This window comes from Eleutherodactylus coqui, chromosome 13 (assembly GCF_035609145.1).
Source record: "Eleutherodactylus coqui strain aEleCoq1 chromosome 13, aEleCoq1.hap1, whole genome shotgun sequence".
Lineage (NCBI taxonomy): Eukaryota > Metazoa > Chordata > Amphibia > Anura > Eleutherodactylidae > Eleutherodactylus > Eleutherodactylus coqui.
The window spans coordinates 57,551,385-57,571,972 of NC_089849.1; the positions used below are offsets into that span (position 1 = coordinate 57,551,385).

Consider the following 20,588-nt stretch of genomic DNA (forward strand, 5'->3'; position numbering starts at 1 on the left):
GATAAACTGTCTTCCCCCTACAGGCAAAAATGGTACAGCCTTAACTTAAAGGGGTTGTCCCGCGCCAAAACGGTTTTTTTTTTTTTTCAACCCCCCCCCCCCGTTCGGCGCGAGACAACCCCGATGCAGGGACGTACAGAAAGCTTACCGGAGCGCTTACCTTAATCCCCGCGCTCTGGTGACTTCTATACTTACCTGTGAAGATGGCCGCCGGAATCCTCTTCCTCCGTGGACCACAGCTCTTCTGTGCGGTCCATTGCCGATTCCAGCCTCCTGATTGGCTGGAATCGGCACGTGACGGGGCGGAGCTACATGGAGCCTGCATTCTGCACGAGCGGCTCCATTGAAGAGAGCAGAAGACCAGGACTGCGCAAGCGCGGCTAATTTGGCCATCGGAGGGCGAAAATTAGTCGGCACCATGGAGACGAGGACGCCAGCAACGGAGCAGGTAAGTAAAAAACTTTTTATAACTTCTGTATGGCTCATAATTAATGCACAATGTATATTACAAAGTGCATTATTATGGCCATACAGAAGTGTATAGACCCACTTGCTGCCACGGGACAACCCCTTTAATCTAGGCTGATACATTGTGGGATTGATTGAAAGTAAAAGAAAAAAAAATCACCATTATGATGCTATCCAATAAGGATCAGACAAGGGGCTGCATTGCATGGAAGTGGATGCAATTCACAGAAGAGACCTCCAGAGTGTGACAGGCAATGAGGTGAGGGGGCCATGTATGGCAACATGTGTAGACCTTTGACTGAAATTTGTTGGCTACTGGATTATCAATCTTTATAATTATCATTGTCTATAAAAAATACGGAAACTCTAAGAAATATGAAGATTTATGTGCGCAAATTTGAAAAAAAATCCAGTTTCCTAATTGTCACCTCAAATAAAACCTGACTTTGGCTATCACAGGAAGAGGGTATCCAATACAGATAAAAATCAATCCTTAGGCTGCCTGTCCACGGACGATGTTGCACCGCTTTACTTGCGGCGATAATCCGTCCGGGGGTAACACAGTACATGCTTTCCATAGAAAGCGTAGCCCTCTGTCCTCTATCAGATAGGCTCACCTCGGAGAGCTGACAGTTCTCCCGCCTCCTCCCCTGCTGCGGAATATCGCTAGCTATATTCTGCCACGGCTGTGGACAGGGGGCCTTACAGAGGTTTTCTCGCTATATTCAGGATAGGTCATCAATAACAGATGAGTGGGGATCAGCTGATTCTCCGGCCTGCTGTCACTGCAGTAAGGCCAAACGTCTACCATTGGTGGTCAGACCTGGAAGTATAATGGAAGGAAATGCTTCCATTGATTTAAATGGGAGTGAAGCTGTCTATCATACTTGTGGCCCTGATCACTGATTCAGATGTCCAGCCCTGCTGCACTTAGAGGGCTGGAGGATCAGCTGATCGGCAGGGATCCTTATCCAACTTCTTATGTGCGACCACCGCTCTATTCAATCTGATGTCACTGCAGGTGGGTACAGTTAGCTTGCAGTGAGGATAAGACAGGATCATGGAGCACCCATTCTCTGGATCAGTGGGGATGTCAGGAGTGAGACCTCTACCATTCAGACTTTTATCACCTATCCTGTGAATAGATTAGAAAAGGTTATTCTTGTACAACTCCATTAAGGGATTAATTGCCTGATTTTGTCAGGGGACACTGCAGGAATGGGGGATCAGATAAGTATGAAAAGAGTCTCCCCGGACTCCACCTCACCTAAAGTATAAGAACTATAACTAGGGTTATGCTGCTTATGTAGTCAATGACAGGTTCCCTTAAAGTCACTATGCCCACCTATCCAGTCTTCTGCTGCGACTTTCTCTGGACTTACTGCATACGTTTTCTGCCAATGGATGGACATACTGTAAAGCCCCTTTCACACGGGACGAGTGTTGGGCGCTGAAGTGTCCCACTGCTGTCTCAGTGATGATCGCTCCTCTGATTTTGCACAGGAGGATTATTGCTTAGTAAATGGAGGAGCAGCCCTGGGATCTTTCCGGACCACCTGCCTTCATTTCCAGTAAACAGGACGTTGTTCGTAGATGAAAGACGACCTGTTTAAATTGAGCGATGCAGCAGCAGACCAACGATGATTTTATGGCTTACATGAAAGATCTGACCGGTCTTTCCCTGCTTGCATACCGCTCAATCTAACGGGCGATTTGCATGATAATTGTACCATGTAAAAGGAGCTTAAAGGGGTTGTCTCGAGGCAACAGTGATTTTTTTTTCATTGCCCAGTCCCCCTTCTTAAGCATACATTACTATGCAGCAGTGTAAACGGCTTTTAAAGTCGGTTTCTATTCACAGTTCTGGTGTTTCATCAACTTATAAAACGGTTCCCAAAGATGGCCGCCGGTTCTTTTCCCAAGGTGCACCGCGGTTTTCTCCCATGGTGCACCACGCTTGCTGTAGCCCGATGTGCGCGCTCCCGAGACGCTACCAGCTGTGTCTCCCTGACAACCAGACGCCCCGCAGCCGCCGACCGGACCCACCGCGGCCGCCGACCAGACCCCACACCCACCGACCGGGCCTCGGGATTGAACGCGGCCGACCACGGGCCACAGTCACCCACCGCCAGGCAGCAGGTAACCGGCGCTAGGCCCCGGCTCCCCCGCGCTAGGCCCCTGGTCCCAGCGGCAGTCCCCTTACAACAGACGAAGGCCCCGGGGCCACAGCGGTAGGCTCCGGGGCAACAGCGGTAGGCTTCAAGGCCACAGCGGTAGGCTCCGGGGCCACAGCGGTAGGCTCCGGGGCCACAGCGGTACAGTCCCCCCTGCGCACACATCACCCCCGACCCCTCACTTACATGGGCGGCTGGGCGGCTTCACGGCAGGGCTGCTGGGCTGCTCAAGTTTCTGCACCCCTCTCTGAGAGGATGGTAGCAGAATGGCCGCTCCAGCGCGCTCCCGAGAAGCTACAGCTCGTCTGCGCATGCGCAGAAGAGCTGTAGTGGCGAGCACGCTGAAGCGGCTCGTGCTCAGAGCAGAAGACCGGACTGCGCAAGCGCGTCTAAAAAAGCAAGAAGCCAGCGAAATTAGACGGAGCCATGGAGACGAGGACGCTAGCAACGGAGCAGGTAAGTGAATAACTTCTGTATGGCTCATATTTAATGCACGATGTATATTACAAAGTGCATTGATATGGCCATACAGAAGTGTATAACCCCACTTGGTTTCGCGAGACCACCCCTTTAAGGCAGAGTTCACATACTGCAGATCTGTTGTAGAAGTTTTGAATAGGACTTGCAGAAATCCATGCACAGCTTGCAGAAACAACCCTATTGATAGGTAAGTAACCTTTTTTACAGTTGTACAAATCCCTACAACAGACCTGCGGTGAGTTCACTTCGCTGTAGTTTTTCAACTAATTGGTTAGGTAATTGTTCTTGAAAAATGCCTCTGTGCGGTGATGTCACCATGACAAAGTTCTGTTTGATCGCTGCCAAGTCAAGCAACAATAACTACCAGCTGTGTTTGTAACCAGCATATGCAAAAAGCTAGCTCCACCAAGAATAAACATTGCTTGTATACCTGTACTGCTGCTTTATGCTGGATGTCCAAACAATATTTTCACAGCACTGAAAAGCCGCGGGAGAGCCGCAGCTTCAAAACCCGCAGCATTTCACCGCAGGTTTTGGAGTGGTTCAACCACTGGTATTCCGTTGCAGCTTTCTCTCCCCATAGAGAGGAGTGAGGCTGCAGTTGTCAATTCCGCACCGCATCACCAGTTCCACCCAGCTTTGCCGTGACAGATTAGCCGCCCCGCGTGGATGAGATTTTTGCAAAATCTCGTCCACATGGCTGGCTAATCCTGGGTTCAGGAGCCGCAGCCGGATTTGCTGCACGGAATTTCCGCGGCAAATCCATCCCGTGTCAACCTAGCTTTAATTTCTGCAGAAAAATTAATTCTGCAAAACTTTACGCAGAGCACAGTCTGCAGTTAGAAATACAACAAAATTTACATGCCTTTACAAAAACCACAACTGCTTTGTATTGCAGAACAATTCTATCCCGTGTGAAAGGTTCCTTCTAGGGGCTTATTTGGAGGAAAAAATGGTCCGAAACAGAAAAAAAAACATGAAATTCTTGGCTTTAAAAAAAGCTAGAAAAACTTGCCTTAAAGGGCGTGGCTTGGAGAGTGACCGAGACGGCCGTGTCTGCATAGACTCCGCTCGGTAGCGACCTTCAGCGACTAACAAAAGCGACGGAGGGCTTTCTTGCCTTACCACACTGACAGGGGAAGCTTCACAGCACATGGCGGCATCCAGGAGGAGGACTTCCAAAGCCATCCCGGCGCGTTTGGAGGAGTTTTTCGCTCCGCGCGCTCCTCTCCCTGTAATGGCGGCGGACGAAGCAGCAGCGCCTGAAGCCGGCGGTCCGGTAAGGAGTCCCCGCAAATCCCCTGTCCCGCTCCCTGGGTGTAGCGCGGAGGAAGGCAGCGTGCGGGAAGAGGCAGGAGGATCGGGCCAAGGGGAAAGAGAGACAGAGGGAGAGGGCAAGAAGAAATCAGGTGCCCCCCCCTGGCCGCAGTATAAAAAACAAAATGGCGGCGGCCACGCTGCAGAGTGACCAGCCAGCTTCTGCCTCTAATAGCCCAGCCAAACAACGGCAGAAAATGTCTGTAGTAACAGAGGGCGATAATCCCGAGGAGAATGTCCCCAGTGAGACTAAAGAAAGAGAAATAGATAACTTAGTAGCCACAGAAAGACCAGCTTCCGAACTTTATATCAAAGAGGCCATAATGGCCTTAAGAAATACGATCCAGGCAGATCTGAAAAGCATAACACAACATGTGGACACCTCTGTCCTAGAGGTTAATAATAGACTGAACAGCACAGAAAACAAAATGGAGGAGCTTGTAAAATCTCATAACAAGCTTATAGATGCGCACTATGATTTGGAGAATACTGTTACCAAGCTGCAGAATAAAATAGCGGACCTTGAGGATAGAAATAGGCACAATAATATTAAAATAAGAGGCGTTCCTGAGAAGATTACCAACACAGAAATTCACGACTAGGTTATTCGCCTAATTCAGAAAATCCTTCCTAACATTCCTGAACATGAGCTCAAAATAGATAGAGCGCACAGGCTACCTCTACCAAAATTTTTGAAAGAAAATAGTCCAAGAGACATTATAGTGTGTATACATTATTATAGCACAAAAGAGGCTCTTATGAACGCCGCACGGAAATTGAAAGTTTTGCCGAGCCCCTATTCGGAGATACGTTTGTTTATCGATCTGTCTCAAGCCACCATGGAGGCGAGACGCAACTTTGCGGACATTACATTAGCCTTGAGAGAGGCGAAGATCCCATACAGGTGGGGTTTTCCCACAAAAATTATTGCTACAAGGGAGAACTCCTTACACATCTTCCATGACCCAGCCTCAGCTAAAGCTACTATGAAAGTGTGGGGCATCAAGATAAACGACTCTTCATCCACTCGAGCAGAAGGCCGCCCTGGAAGAACCCGGGAGAGAGACTCTTAACCGTCCTATTCCACGCGAACATTCAGGATTTATACACTTCCCCATGAAGCCGTTCCATATTATGGTCCCGCAGGTGTGAAGGTCGCACACGCACACACTCCTGCGAACTTTTATCCCCCTAAATGAGTCAGCAAGCAGTCGCTTGCCCAGCCTATTCCAGTATGTTTTGCTGTTTTCATTCCACATGCAGCGTGTTCTTGCATCTCAAATGCTCTCTTCTCAGCTGCATGTGTTTATGCATAACCAAAATTTGCTTTTTCTGTTTTGTTTGTAGTTTTGTTTCAACAGGCATTGCTTACTACTTGGATTTCCCTGCTCCTAGCTCCGCCATGCCGTTTCAATGGAAATGGCGTTGAAAATACTATCGCTGAATGCCAATGGGGTGAACTCCCAACACAAGAGAAGCTCCGTATGGAAGGAGGCCCTCCGATGCAGCGCAGATGTCGTATGTATCCAAGAGACACACCTACTCGACACAGATTGTTCACGCATGACACATAAGTGTTTCCCCCATGTTGCATACGCGTGCGCCCAAAAAAACCAGGCGGGCGTTTTGGTTGCAGTCAGGGAGTCCATTACGTTCAACGTTGAGAAACAATTATGCGATTCCAAGGGTCGTTATATAGTTCTGGTGGGCTCTCTGAATGGAACACAGATTACATTAATTAATGTTTATGTCCCGAACGCAAAACAAATACACTTCCTGAACAGGCTCCTGAAGAAGATTTCTAAAATAGCAAAAGGTCCGTTGATCTTTTGCGGGGACTTTAATTTGATACCAGAGGGTAGCATAGACACCACCCACCAACCCATGAGGAGGGCCGCTTCTCTGGGCCATTGGCTCTGGAGAAATGCTCTCCTGGATTCGTTCCGCTGTCTTAACGCATTGTCAAGGGAGTATACATTTTACTCACCACGACACAAAACGTTCTCGCGTATTGATTTGTGCTTAGTCGACAAACAACTAATTACCGCGGTGACAAAAGCGGAAATCGGTACGGCCACATGGTCGGACCATGCCCCGATAATGACAACATTTGCCCTGGGTAACCCCCGCCAATCCGCCAAATCGTGGAAAAACAACACATACCTAATGAAAATCCCAGAATATAAGAAAGAAATAAAGGACAACCTGGAAGAATTCTTTGCGCTAAATGACACTCCAGGCATGGACCCAAGTGTTCTATGGAACGCCCACAAGGCTTTTATGCGTGGAGTCCTTATAAAATTGGGCGCCAGGTATAAACGAAAGAAACTCAAAAAAACAGCTCTTAGTGGCTAATATCCAATTCTTAGAGAATGAAATGCAGACAACACCGTCTACGCTCACTCACGATAAACTAATTAAAGCACGACTTGATCTACGGAATATCTTACAGAGTGATTTCGATAAAGAAATCACTGCACGGAGGGCTAATATTTATTCCTCGCTAAACAAACCATCAAAGTGGATGGCCAACCTAGTAAAAAAAAGAATAATTAGAGCTAACATTCCCTTCGTGTGGAACTGCAAAAAGAAAGAGTTTAAAATATCCCACCCCAAACAAATTGCAGAAAAATTTCGGTTGTACTATAGTGACTTGTACAATTTGAAGGACGACCCCTCCACAGTCCATCCAAGAAGCGCCGTGATAGAGGAATTTTTAAGCAAACTAAACTTACCAAAAATTTCCTCCTCCCAAGCGGAAGAACTTCATAAGGAGATGTCGGAGGCGGAGGTCGCAGATACAATTCTAGCTATGAAAAATCAAAAAGCTCCGGGCCCCGACGGTTTTTCGGCCGAATATTATAAATAGAGATGAGCGAACGTACTCGTAATGAGTACTTACGCACCCGAGTACCGCCATTTTCGAGTACTTCAGTACTCACGCGTAAAGATTCTGGGGGCGCCGGGGAGAGGCGCGGCGGTGCGGGCGGTAGCAGCGGGGAACAGGGGGGAGCCCTCTCTCTCTCCCTCTCCCCCCCACTCCCCGCTGCAACCCCCCGCGCCGCCACGGCGCCCCCCGAATTTTTTCGCCCGAGTATGGAAGTACTCGAAAATCGCGGTATTCGGGCGAAAAAGGGGCGGGGCCGAGCACGTTCGCTCATCTCTAATTATAAATTATTCCAGAGCCCACTAGCCCCACACTTAGTAAAGAACTTCAATATAGCTATGCGACGCGGCTCATTTCCGGTGGAATCCCTTCAACTATAGTAGTTTTACCTAAACAAGGCAAATCTCCTGACGATCCCTCAAATTTTAGACCCATATCATTATTAAATACTGACGTTAAGATATACTCCAAAACCCTTGCAGGAAGACTCTTGAAAATCCTCCCAGAAATCATCCACTCCGACCAGGTCGGCTTCGTGAAGGGGAGACAGGCCTCAGACGGCACGCGTAGGATAATAAACCTCCTGCACTCCCTGAAGTCCTCCCGCTCCCGCGGTGATGCTCGCACTTGACGCCGAAAAGGCATTTGATCGTGTCCATTGGGAATATGCATTTAAGACCTTGGAGAAATTTGGCATGGGGGAGGGGCTGGTGCGGGCAGTTCGTGCTCTGTATTCTGCCCCATCTGCCAGGACGCTGGTAGATGGAATTTTATCAGAACCCTTTGTAATAACGAATGGCACTAGGCAGGGCTGCCCGTTGTCCCCTATCCTGTATGTCCTCACGATCGAGCCGCTGGCAGAATTAATTAGATTATTGTCCGAAGTTAGAGGGATCCCATTAAACTCTCGCCAGCACAAAATCGGTCTCTTCGCGGATGACGTAATTCTTGCCTTGTCACATCCGCTAAGTTCACTGAGAGCCGCCCAGCAAATCCTACAAGACTTTAGTGAGGTTTCACAATACAAACTAAACATTAGCAAATCCATGATCTTGGGAGTGAATGTGCCAAAGGATTTGAGAGAAGCGATTAAAAAAGAGTTCCCATTTGAGTGGAGAAAAAACAATCTCCCATATCTAGGTATTCACCTATCTCCCAATACGAATGATCTAGAAAAAATTAACTTCCCTCCACTGATAGACTCCATACAAAAAGAGAGAGAGCGTCTGGCTAAGCTCAACTTAACATGGTACGGCAGAATTATGACATACAAAATGAAACTCCTTCCCAAAATTTTATACTTATTTAGAGTCCTGCCGATCATTGTCTCGGGAGCTACGCTACTGAAAATTCAAAAACAAATGTCAGGCTACGTGTGGGGGGGGAAGAAGTCTCGCTTGGCATTGTCTATTTTGGCGATGAGGCGGTCTGGGGGTGGAGCGGATATTCCGGACATAACAAAATACTTTAAGGCTTCTCTCCTGAACCAAACTAGGAACTGGCTCCTACAGGAGGAGAAGATGGGTTGGGTGGGTATGGAGCGTAGCATAGCGAGGCTTGATTCTTGCAGGCCAATCCTCTTGGCGGCGTCTTTGGAGGCCATGTCGGGTCCCCCAGACTCAAAATCAAAACTGACAGTGGACACAAGTGACCTTTCACTCACCATGATTGCTTCTTTCGAGATGTGGAGGGAACTAAGAAAGTAGCATTATATGATACGCTGCAAATCCCTCAAATTCCCCTAGAGACTATATGTATGTTCTTACAGGATTTGGATCTGAGAGAATGGAAAAGAAAAGGTGTACTAAACGTGACTGACTTAATGTCAGGAATCACGGCAAAAACTTTTAACGACTTCCGGTCTTTTTATAATTTGCGACAAGGAGACGTATACAAATTCTCGAGGATACAACATTTCCTGTCTAAAACTCAACTACACACAATAAAAATACCTCGGGATATTATGAATAGGATCTCTTCCTTACCTAAGGTGGAGAAATCCGAAACGAGGGTCTACTACGACATATTGACAGGTAATAACATCCCGACCAAAAAAGTGCATATGTTAAATTGGGAAAAAGAGTTAGAAACAGATATCACGATCGAGTACTGGACAAATGCCTTTAAATTAGCTGGAAAAGCCACTAAAGGGATGGGAATACTAGAAGTGCAAGTAAAAATCAATATGAGGTGGTACTACACTCCAGCGCTTCTTTGCAACAGGTTTCAGAGAGGAGATGGTGGGTGCTGGAGGGAATGCGGAAGAAGGGGCACTCTCTCCCATATCTTTTGGTCCTGCCCTAAACTGTACGCCTATTGGAACAATATTCTAAACCTATTAGACAGAGTCCTACAGATTCACGTACAAAGAAACGCAAAACAGGTCTTGTTGTTGGTGGGCCTGGAGGGTCTCCCCCCCCCCCCCCCCCAACTAGGTTTTTGGTAGGGCATGCCTTGATGTCTGCAAAGACCTTGATTGCAAGACACTGGAGAGACTCAGCCCCCCCATTATTCCAAGAATTTACAACCCTAATGGCGGAGCAGAGAGTATACGAGAGATGGTTGGCATTCAGGGAAAATACTATGCCTAAACACGAGGAGATGTGGAGCTTGTGGAGGGAATCTACATAAATTGTTTGCATTTGAATGCCTAGTGTTGCCTTGGTTCTCGTTTTGTTTTGTATAATGTCTCTTTTATTCTAGTACTTTTATGTTATGCTCTGGTTTGGATCTATATGACTAACCTTTGTGAGTAACCGGTAGCTCGTTACAAAATAACAAAGAGAGTGTTTACAAAGTTTTCTAAATCAGCACACTTTGTTGATCGTGTATCACATGTAATATCCGGTTGTATATCATTTTCTTTTCCTCAATAAAAAAAACCGAATGTTTAAAAAAAAACAAAAAACTTGCCTTAAAAACTGTGTGAAGAAAGCCTTGTTTTTAGGGTGACTACCCACTGGCGTTTTTTTTTCACTGCGAAATTCGCGTTTTTTTTTTCTGCAGGGGGTCTATGGGACTTGTAATGTTAAAATCACGATCGCGCAAAATTGCGATTTACCGCGAAATCGCGATTTTGCGCTATCGCGATTTTCGCTTTACAAGTCCCATAGCCCAAAGACCACTGCAGAAAACAAACCCGCGAATTCCGCAGTAAAAAAACGTTAGTGGGTAGTCACCCTTATACTGAAGGATGTTCTGGGAGTTATCATTTTTGGTTGATGCTGCATACTATGCCAAAGAAAACAAATTCCAGAAATAAGCTAAATGCTTTTAATTTTTTTTATTTTTTTCAGAAAACTATGTCTTTTCTTAATAAATGCTGTTATACCTCAGGAGGGATGAAAGTGTTACAGCCAGATAGAGTTGCAGAAAATTTATGAAACTTGGATCAAAATCTCTCGATATGAAGGGTACTGGATAATTACAAATTGGCCGAAGTGCGTATATTGGTATGCAAACTACGGACTTTGTTACACAAAATGCTACATTGCTTTAGTTTCCAAGCCATAAAGTGTGTCATGTAACAAGGTCCATTTGTGTCCACAGATTTTCGCTGATCAGGTATGACAAATTGTGGAATTTGATTTCGGTACACACAATTGTCTGAGAGAGATCAGAGGTTTCAGCAATCTCAAAGAAAAGGAAAAAATGGTGAAAGGTGAACAACCTGTGAGGGAGGATGGTACGGGCAATTTTCTGTAAGCACGTGGCTTGGTGCGCAGTTTCTGTGAGATTACGTATTAGGAATAACAGCTGGTTGGCACTTATTAACCCAATAATGCTAAAAGACATAAGTTTATGTCCTGGCGGGGTGCTATACAATGCAACAGAATGTAAACTTGTGTGAGTGAGGGCTCTCACTGCAGCAGTGGGGATCGATAAGAACAGTGATCCCCGCTGTTAATCCACTATATGCCGCGATCTATGTAGATGGCGAGATGTAAAGGTTTCACAAATGTAATCGTGGATGGCCGATGGATTGCCATGGGAATTGAACACCAGATACTGGTGTCCCGTCTTGCCATTGCCTATGATCTCTACTGTAAGTGATAACGCATTGCAGTATAGAAGTCAGGGATATTAACCCCTTAACGACCGGGCCATAGTGTTTTTACGTCCTGCAGCTGCAGGACGTGTATGGAGGGAGGTAGCGCCGCTATCTTCCTCCATACAGCGCGGGCATCAGCTGTTTATTACAGCTGACACCCGCGGGCAATAGCCGCGCTCGGCCGTTCGCGGCTATTAACCCTTTAAATGCCGCTGTCAATTCTGACAGCGGCATTTAAATCCCCCGAACGCTGTTTGGGGGTCCCGCACGGCCACCCCCCCCGCGGTGAGATCGGGGGATCCGTGCAGGTGTAATGGCAGCAGGGGGCCTAATGAATGGCCCCAGGGCTGCCTTAGCAGACTGCCTATCAAGCCATCCACACAGGGTGGCTTGAAAGACTGCCTGTAAAAAAGCAGTATGACGTAATGCTATAGCATTACGTCATACTGCAGGAGCGATCAAAGCATCGCATGTTAAAGTCCCCCAGGGGTACTTCAAAGTAAAGATAAAAAAAAGATCAATAAAGTTTTTTAAATTGTAAAAAAAAAAAAAAGTTATAAAAGTTTAAATCACCCCCCTTTTGCCAAATCTATTATTAAAAAATCTAAATCCTAAAATAAAAATATGTATTTGATATCACCGCGTCCGTAAAAGTCCGATCTATCAAAGTAGTGCATTATTTTTTCTGCACGGTGAACGTCGCCCGAAAAAAAAAAAAAAAGAACGCCAGAAATACATTTTTTTAGTTACCCTGTCTCCCAGAAAAAACGCAATAAAAAGCAATCAAAAAGTCGTATGTATTCCAAATTGATACTATCGGAAACTACAGGACAGCCCGCAAAAAATGAGCCCTTGCTCAACTACATCGACGTAAAAATAAAAAAGTTATTGCGCGCACAAAATGACGGCAGAAAATAATTGAAAAAAATTAAATATCTTAAAAAAAATACAAGTACTACAGCAAAAACAATACTATATAAGTTTGGTATCGTAGTGATCGTACTGACCCATAGAATAAAAATATCAGGTCGTTTTTCTTGCAGTCTGTGCGTCGTAGAAACAGGACGCACGGAAAGATGGTGGAATGTCGTTTTTTTTCCATTTCTCTCCGCTAAGAATTTTTAAAAAGTTTTTCAGTAAATTATATGGTACAATAAATAGCACCATTGAAAAATACAACTCGTCCCGCAAAAAACAAGCCCTCATACAGCGACGTTGATGGATAAATAAAGGAGCTACGATTTTTTAAAAGAGAGTAGGAAAAAACAAAAATGGAAAAAAGCAAAAAAGCCCGGTCACTAAGGGGTTAAATGGTGGTTAAAAAAAAAAAAGCCTTTGCACACTTTCCCCATTTATATGGAAAAAAGTGGGTTTTTTTGTTTGTTTTTTTTTAATCCTACATATTCGGTATTCTATCCTTAATGACCTGTACAATAAATTGAACACACTATTTATGCTGCACGGCAAAAAACGTAAAAACTTCCCCCGTAAAAAACAGGGGCAAAAATGCTTATTTTGTTTACTTTGCCTCCCAAAGAAATGCAATAAATTATCAAAGCCCTGCGCACCCCAAAATGGTACCAACGAAAATAAGCCCTCACAGACCTCTGCCTATGGAAAAATAAAAAGGTTATGGGAGTTTGAATGCAACAATGCAGAAAAAAAGGGTTTTATTGTGCAAAAGTGAAACAACCTAAAAAAAAAATATTTAATTTTGGTATCGTAATTGTACCGACCTGCAGAAAAAAATGTATTGTGTCATTTAGGCCTCGTTCAGACGAGCGTGTATTTGTGCGCACATAACCATGCGTCTATGAGAACCATTGTTTTCCTATGGTATGTGTTCACATGTCTGTGTTTTAGAGGCGTGCAAATTCGCGCACCTGCAAAAGATAGGAAATCCGCATGTCGGGAAGATCCGTGCTGCGTGTACAAGACGCTCCTTTCAAGGTGTCACCACCATGGATTAGCCCGCATGGTCCTAGATTTATCCCCAGCAGAGCATGTCTGGGACGCCATACATAAATTATTTGTATAAATCATGGAGGATGGAGAGACATACCCCAACAAGATAGCTGAATACGTATTGATTCAATGCCTACAAGGATCCAAGAGTGTAGAGGTGCTCATGGTGGGCACACGTCTTACTGACTCCTCTACCGATAATAATCATTCCAATTTGCTGTCATTTATTTTGGGTATGACTCTGTACATATCTACCATGTATCATGAAATCCCCCCCCCCCCCCCCTTCCCGCTGGGAGTAACACTTTCAATTTCCACCAGTGTGTAATTAAACAGGTTGATACCAGAAGCAAGTAAACTAACGTTCTCGGAACATGGCTTGGTACTTTAACCTGTGCTTTGCAAAATAAAAGTTAAGAACAAGGGTGGAGTTGAAAATCTTTGTTTATTGACAAACATTACGTCATACTGGTTATATATATTCAGCTCTCGGCAGAATAATATTCATAGAGCTTCTATTGCCGCTACACAAACATTTCCTCGTTTCAGTATCTTGTTTACACTGGTAAGTATCAAGGCAACTCTCATAAAGGGAGCAGTACGGGACTAATATCAACAAGATTCACAGGTATGTGCTATGTAGTCTGACTATGGGCCCCCTGCAACTTTAGCATCTATTGGTTGATTATAAGAACACCATAAGAACTGATCAATACAGAAGGGTTTGTTAGTGCAATCCTGTTCTTAATTAAATATATATATTTTCTCATTCAGTTTTGTAGCATCAGCTTTGGAATCCCTCTACAGATACAAATGGCAGGCGGAGATCCCCCAATGTCCAAGGTATGTCTCATTACTACCCCTTCTTGATATGCTGCTGTCCTCCAATTTACGACATGTGTGCAGAGCAGGTGATAGATTTTGCTCCGCTTCATTTTTGCCACCTTTTCATGTCCAGTCAACCACTTCATTACTGATGGGGTTTATTCCCCCTTCCTTACTAAGCCTAGTTGTTTTTCCATCTTTTTTGTGATTGAGTTTGAGAGCACTGTACATCTTCTATTTTTCAGCGGACGCAGCTGTATGAGGGCTTGTTTTTTCTCCAGAATGAACTGTATTTTTCAATGGCTCCATTTCGGGGTAGATATAACCAATTATTAACTGTTTTTTATAGGGGAATGGAAAAAACCAAACTGGTCACTTTTGGAGTTTTTCATTTACAGTGTACATATGGCATCGAAAATGTTAGCTTGATTCTATGAGTCGGTATGAATATGGTAATATCGTGTGTAAAATAGGTAAAGAGGTTTTTTTATGTTTGGATTTTGGTTGAACATTTTTGAAAATTGTGCAGAAATAACTTTGGGATCCACCATAACGACATCCGTGGAAAGGGAACGCAAGAAGAGGGTAGGGAGAGATGTCACAACTATAACAACCGTGAAGATTCATCAAAAACAAAAGTTCCCATGGCTACCAGGAAATACATGCATGTATACTGTGCCAACAGTAACTAAAGAATGTAATAAGTACAAAGTACCAATGCAGGAGTGACAGGAGAATGCAGATTATGTAGCAATATCACTTTCATGTGACTAAAAGAAAAACACCAGTGACATGTTATTTAGCTACACCCTACCGTGTGCCCCATGAACGGGGGGAGGCACAAGAGATGGAATATGGCAATAAATCTTCAATCCGACAGTTCTACCGGGAATTTTCTTTCTTTTCTTTTCTTTCTTTCTTGAAGATTTCCAGGATCTGGCCATTAAAAGTCAGCAAGGATTAATATGGTTTATGGAAATATGTAGAGTGGATAGAATATCTGATAGCCCAATGAAGCCTAACGCAAAGGCTGGGGAAGGAGATAAATTGAAATTAGAGATGGTATGAATTAGGGATAATGTAGCTTTCCAGAAGTTATACACGAGGGCACAGTTCCCCCATGCGTGCAGGTAGTTACCGACCGAGTTGAACCCTCTTCAACAGAGGTGAGAAGGCAGGGTTAATTTTTTTTCAGTCTGGAAAGGGTTTTTATTAGAGAAGAGCGAGCAGACTCGCTAAGGGCAATTACTTGATCGAGCATTGCTCTTAGCGAGTACCTGTCCGCTCGGAAGAAAAGGTTCGGCTGCCGGCGGTGGGCGGGGAGCGGCGGGGGAGAGCGGGGAGGAACAGAGGGGAGATCTCTCTCTCCCTCTTTTCCCCCCGCTCCCCCCTGCTCACTGCCGCAACTCACCTCTCACCTGCGCCGGCAGCCGAAACTTTTCTTCCGAGCGGGCAGGTACTCGCTAAGGACAATGCTCGATCGAGTAATTGTTCTTAGCGAGTATGCTCGCTCAGCTCTAGTTTTTAAGTTTTGATACATTTGCATAATAATAGCGTGTTTTATAGGCAAAAATAACTTTTAAGTTGTCACATGCCAATGGCTACAACGTCATTTTTCCATTGATGTAGCTGAATGTTATTGCAGGGGAACCATATTTTTAATAGAACCACATTGAGTACATAGAAATTATAGATTTAACTTTTATTATTTTTGCCAGAAAGGAGAATAGGAAAAAAGGAATTCGGCCTTCATTTTTCTTATTTACAGAATTCAAATAATAGTTAAATCTCCTAACAGTCACATTTAAATTGGGAAAACCTTCCTGAAAATGTAAATTTTTTAATTGTAGTTTTTGAGCTTATGTCTCGCGCAAATATATTAGGCAGACACTGCCGTTATCTTAAAGGGGTTGTCCCGCGAAACAAAGTGGGGTTATACACTTCTGTAGGGCCATATTAATGCACTTTGTAATGTACATTGTGCATTAATTATGAGCCATACAGAAGTTATTCACTTACCTGTTCCGTTGCTAGCGTCCTCGTCTCCATGGTGCCGTCTAATTTTCAGCGTCTAATCGCCCGATTAGACGCGCTTGCGCAGTCCGGTCTTCTTTCTTCTGAATGGGGCCGCTCGTGCCGGAGAGCGGCTCCTCGTAGCTCCGCCCCGTCACGTGTGCCGATTCCAGCCAATCAGGAGGCTGGAATCGGCAATGGACCGCACAGAAGACCTGCGGTCCACCGAGGGTGAAGATCCCGGCGGCCATCTTCGCAAGGTAAGTAAGAAGTCACCGGAGCGCGGGGATTCGGGTAAGTACTATCCATTTTTTTTTTTTAAACCCCTGCATCGGGTTTGTCTCGCGCCGAACGGGGGGGCTATTGAAAAAAAAACAACCCGTTTCGGCGCGGGACAACCCCTTTAAATCCATTTTAAGCCTTTAGTGACATAACTAATTTTAGTCTTAGGAACCAGTAAATTGTTTCCATTTTACACTCCAGTGGTTATAACTGTTTTTATTTTTTTTGTCACTGTGGTTATATGAAACCTTGTATTTTGCAGAATGAGTTCTACTTTTAACCAGAACCAGTTGTAGGTACAGTTAATGTTTTGAATAACTTAACTTTTTTTTTTCAAACTTCCAAAAAATAATACATTTCATTTATTTTGGGGATTTAAAGGGGTTGTCCCGCGCCGAAACGGTTTTTGTTTTTTTTTCAACCCCCCCCACCCGTTCGGCGCGAGACAACCCCGATGCAGGGACTTAAAAAAAAAACTGCACACCACTTACCTGAATCCCCGCGCTCCGGTGACTTCTTACTTACCTGATGAAGATGGCCGCGGGGATCTTCTCACTCGGTGGACCGCAGGGCTTCTGTGCGGTCCATTGCCGATTCCAGCCTCCTGATTGGCTGGAATCGGCACGTGACGGGGCGGAGCTATACGGAGCCGGCATCCAGCACGAGCAGCCCCATTGAAAAAAGAAGAAGACCGGGACTGCGCAAGCGCGGCTAATTTGGCCATTAGACGGCGAAAATTAGTCGGCTCCATGGAAACGAGGACGCTAGCAACGGAGCAGGTAAGTGAAAAACTTTTTATAACTTCTGTATGGCTCATAATTAATGCACAATGTACATTACAAAGTGCATTAATATGGCCATACAGAAGTGTATAGACCCACTTGCTGCCGCGGGACAACCCCTTTAATTTTACAACATTCTTCATGTGTTCTAAATATCAACACTGTTTTACGGATCATTATGATTATGACATCAGCAAATTTATATAAGATTTGTTATGTTTTACGATTTTTGCACAATATAAAACACTTTTATTTAAAAAAAAAAAAAAAAAGACTTGTGGCACCACATTTCAAGACCATTGACATTTTTGTTTTTCTATTGACAAAGCTGTATGAGGGATTGTTTTTTGCAGGATGACTTTTTTTGGTACCATTTTGAGGTGCATGCTACTTTTTGAATCATTTTTATTAATTGTAGCAGACTTCACTATTTCTTCCTGTCTTTTTTTTTTTTAAAAAAAGGAAACCTAATGGAAGAAAGGCAAACTGAAAGCTTTTTTTTCGAAAACCCATTGAAATCATTGGGAAATGCTTCTCAGGTCCCAAAACGCAACAGAGATCGAAATATGACTGAAAGTCATGATGCAGGTGTGAACCTACCTTTTGAATTTTCCCCATGGGCCATAATTGTGGCAAAACAATGTGTATCCTTTAACACTTTTTTACAAGATAATCTACCCTTTTTTCATAAACTTTAGGAAATTATTTCTTGTAGTCACACTAGGAAACTTCATTGTGATGTCTTGAAGCCTTGATTATACAATGAGCTTTTGGAACTCTGCTGATTTATGTGTTGTGCTATTTAGTTAATAAGCAAATCAATGTAGCGATTAAAGAGCTTATGGGCTCAAATTAGCTGACCTGCTGAGTCCGGGGTTGTATATTTTATACTTGCCTTCCTAGCCCGTGTAAGTGCTAAAACTGGACATTGCAGTACATTATGTAGCGCTCTAAGTAGTTCTCACTTTCTAAACTTGGCAAATATACAAATAGGTTTATAATATGAAGAGCATGAGATAACACTTACAAAGTGTCAGTGTATATAAAGATTGTGCAACCAATAAACAATATGACATCCAAGGCATAGTACAAAATCCACTTCTAAAAAAGCAGAATGGCATGTATGGAATAGACATGGCTACCAGATGGACCACATGTAGAATCCAAAACATGAGAGGGAGCGAGCAATGTGCAGGGTACAAAACAATGCCATGTATGTTGCTACCTAAGTAGCTTAATCAAGGGAAAAAAAAGAGGAATTCTGTATGCGGCACAAGATCCCCACTATTATATACCAATCCTTAAGTGGACACAAATGTTTCACACAATTAGGCTGATCTAACAGCCTGTGTGTACCATCACACTTGTATTATGCTTGCATTTAAATTGTTTTGTTTCACCACTGAAAATCAAGTTTGCATTGTCAGCCACTAGGTGTCTCCCCTTCAAGCAATCCACTGACTGTCATTAGGCATTTGGCTTCTCTAGTAACAGGGACAAGGGGTCATTGCTAGTTACTACATGCAACAGAGGAGCGGGCATTCAGAGGCTGCCTTGCAGCTGACTGGAGCAGGGCTAGGTAAGGCAGCATGGGAAGTACGGGAGAGGAAGTCCCAACCAGTACAGTAATGCTAGAATGGCTGCTTAGGACACCCCCACCTGTAGGTGGCATGCAAGCAGCAGGGCAGCAGAAAAATAGGACAATCTACACGGACAACTGAACTGATGAGCTCAAACTGGGTGCAAACTGCAACCTGTGAAGACTTGGGTTGCTTTTGAAAATTTTCTGAAAACTCAGGTATGTAATGGCAGTGGGAGTCCATTATAGTTACCTGACATCAGAAGCCAGAGGGAGGATACACATAACTGCGCAGGTATCAAGAATGAAATTGAGTCTTGAAAGGCATATACAATAGTGCATGTGGATAGTGATAAGTGCATATCAACCAGAGGTGACGAGGATCTAACTATATTACGGAATGCATTATAAGAGCTGTCAAACCGATCCATCCTTAAGAGCCACAAGAAAGGCAGTGGCTACAAATAGCTGTGATAAATGACATACACACAAATGCTTCATAGCCATACATTCTGAACTGGTTGCACTAGGCAAATGCATGGCTCACCGAGAGGATAAGATGGAAGAATTTACTGATGCACTACAGTCTCATTGATGCCCACAATGAAGCCGAGGATGATATTGTCTGTTGGGAATTCTGACTTTGTATCTTTTTGTTTTCACATTAGATCTTCAATGATCCAGTACACGGCCATATTGAATTACACCCCTTGTTAGTCTCCATTATTGACACTCCTCAGTTCCAGCGCCTGCGAAATATTAAACAGCTAAGTGCCAAGTATTATGTTTTTCCAGGAGCTTCCCACAACAGATTTGAGCACTCCATTGGGTACGTGAATATTTCAGTTTCTTCATTTTATATTTTCTATAGTACTGTATGCCACTATAAAACTAACTCCTACATTCAACTACATAACTATTCAAGTAATTGCTTTATTTCCAGGCATCATTAAAACAATTTTTTATAACATACCAATACGTAATCCTATCTTCCTAATCCCTGCCAACCCACAACCCACCACTGCTCTGGATTTAAATAAAAGAATATATATACTGTAAAATTAAAATAAATCATTTTAGGGTAAGATCTTGAGTCAATATCCCTCTCTTATGAAAAATAAGTTTTACCACATCTGCTAAAGCTTTCAGTTGGGGCCACCAGATTCTATGTGGCAGCATATTTTCTTGATAGAACATTTAATATTAATATTAATGATTCTTTCCCATTTGGAGAGGGAGCCTTTTTTGACAATTTCATTAAAATTATAATGTCTATTTATGCACATTAAATCGAGTTCTCAGAACCGCTATCCTAGAATCTTTACTTTTTGATATTTTGGACATGTCATCTAGGATACATAAAGTCAAATGAAAAGGAATATTCAGATGGATAAACTTAAAGGTTTTTTTTAACTATTTAAAATGGCTTCACAAGCACTATGTACTTCCTGGTTGCTGCTGATCAGGACCTGTGACTGCTGCAGCCAATCATCAGCCACAGTAGTGGCCTGATATGGCCAGTAATTGGATGCAGTAGTTACATGTTCTGGTCAGCAGCAACCAGGAAGGACAGAGTGCTTGTGAAACAATTTTAAGCTGTGATAAAGTGGGAAAACTTCTTTAATGTAACCAGTTAGTCACCCAATAGTACTTTAATTGTGGAGATCTCCGAAATAGATGTATTAAGCTCCCTTTGTGAATCTTGCATTTTTTACATAATTTTGTCATTTCATTAAAAAAAAACACGATGGATTATAATTAGAGA

At 43.8% G+C, this 20,588-nt stretch overlaps 1 protein-coding gene across 1 annotated transcript in view; it reads left to right on the forward strand.

The window, feature by feature from the left end:
• Positions 1 to 13,716: 13,716 nt before the first annotated feature.
• LOC136587366 (deoxynucleoside triphosphate triphosphohydrolase SAMHD1-like) overlaps positions 13,717 to 20,588 on the forward strand; it is a 104,313-nt gene continuing 97,441 nt past the window's right edge. The window contains exons 1-4 of the mRNA XM_066585936.1: positions 13,717 to 13,724; positions 13,829 to 13,907; positions 14,117 to 14,185; positions 19,492 to 19,652. Coding sequence (XP_066442033.1) covers positions 13,717 to 13,724; positions 13,829 to 13,907; positions 14,117 to 14,185; positions 19,492 to 19,652 — 317 coding nt within the window. The remainder of the gene's footprint in view (positions 13,725 to 13,828; positions 13,908 to 14,116; positions 14,186 to 19,491; positions 19,653 to 20,588) is intronic.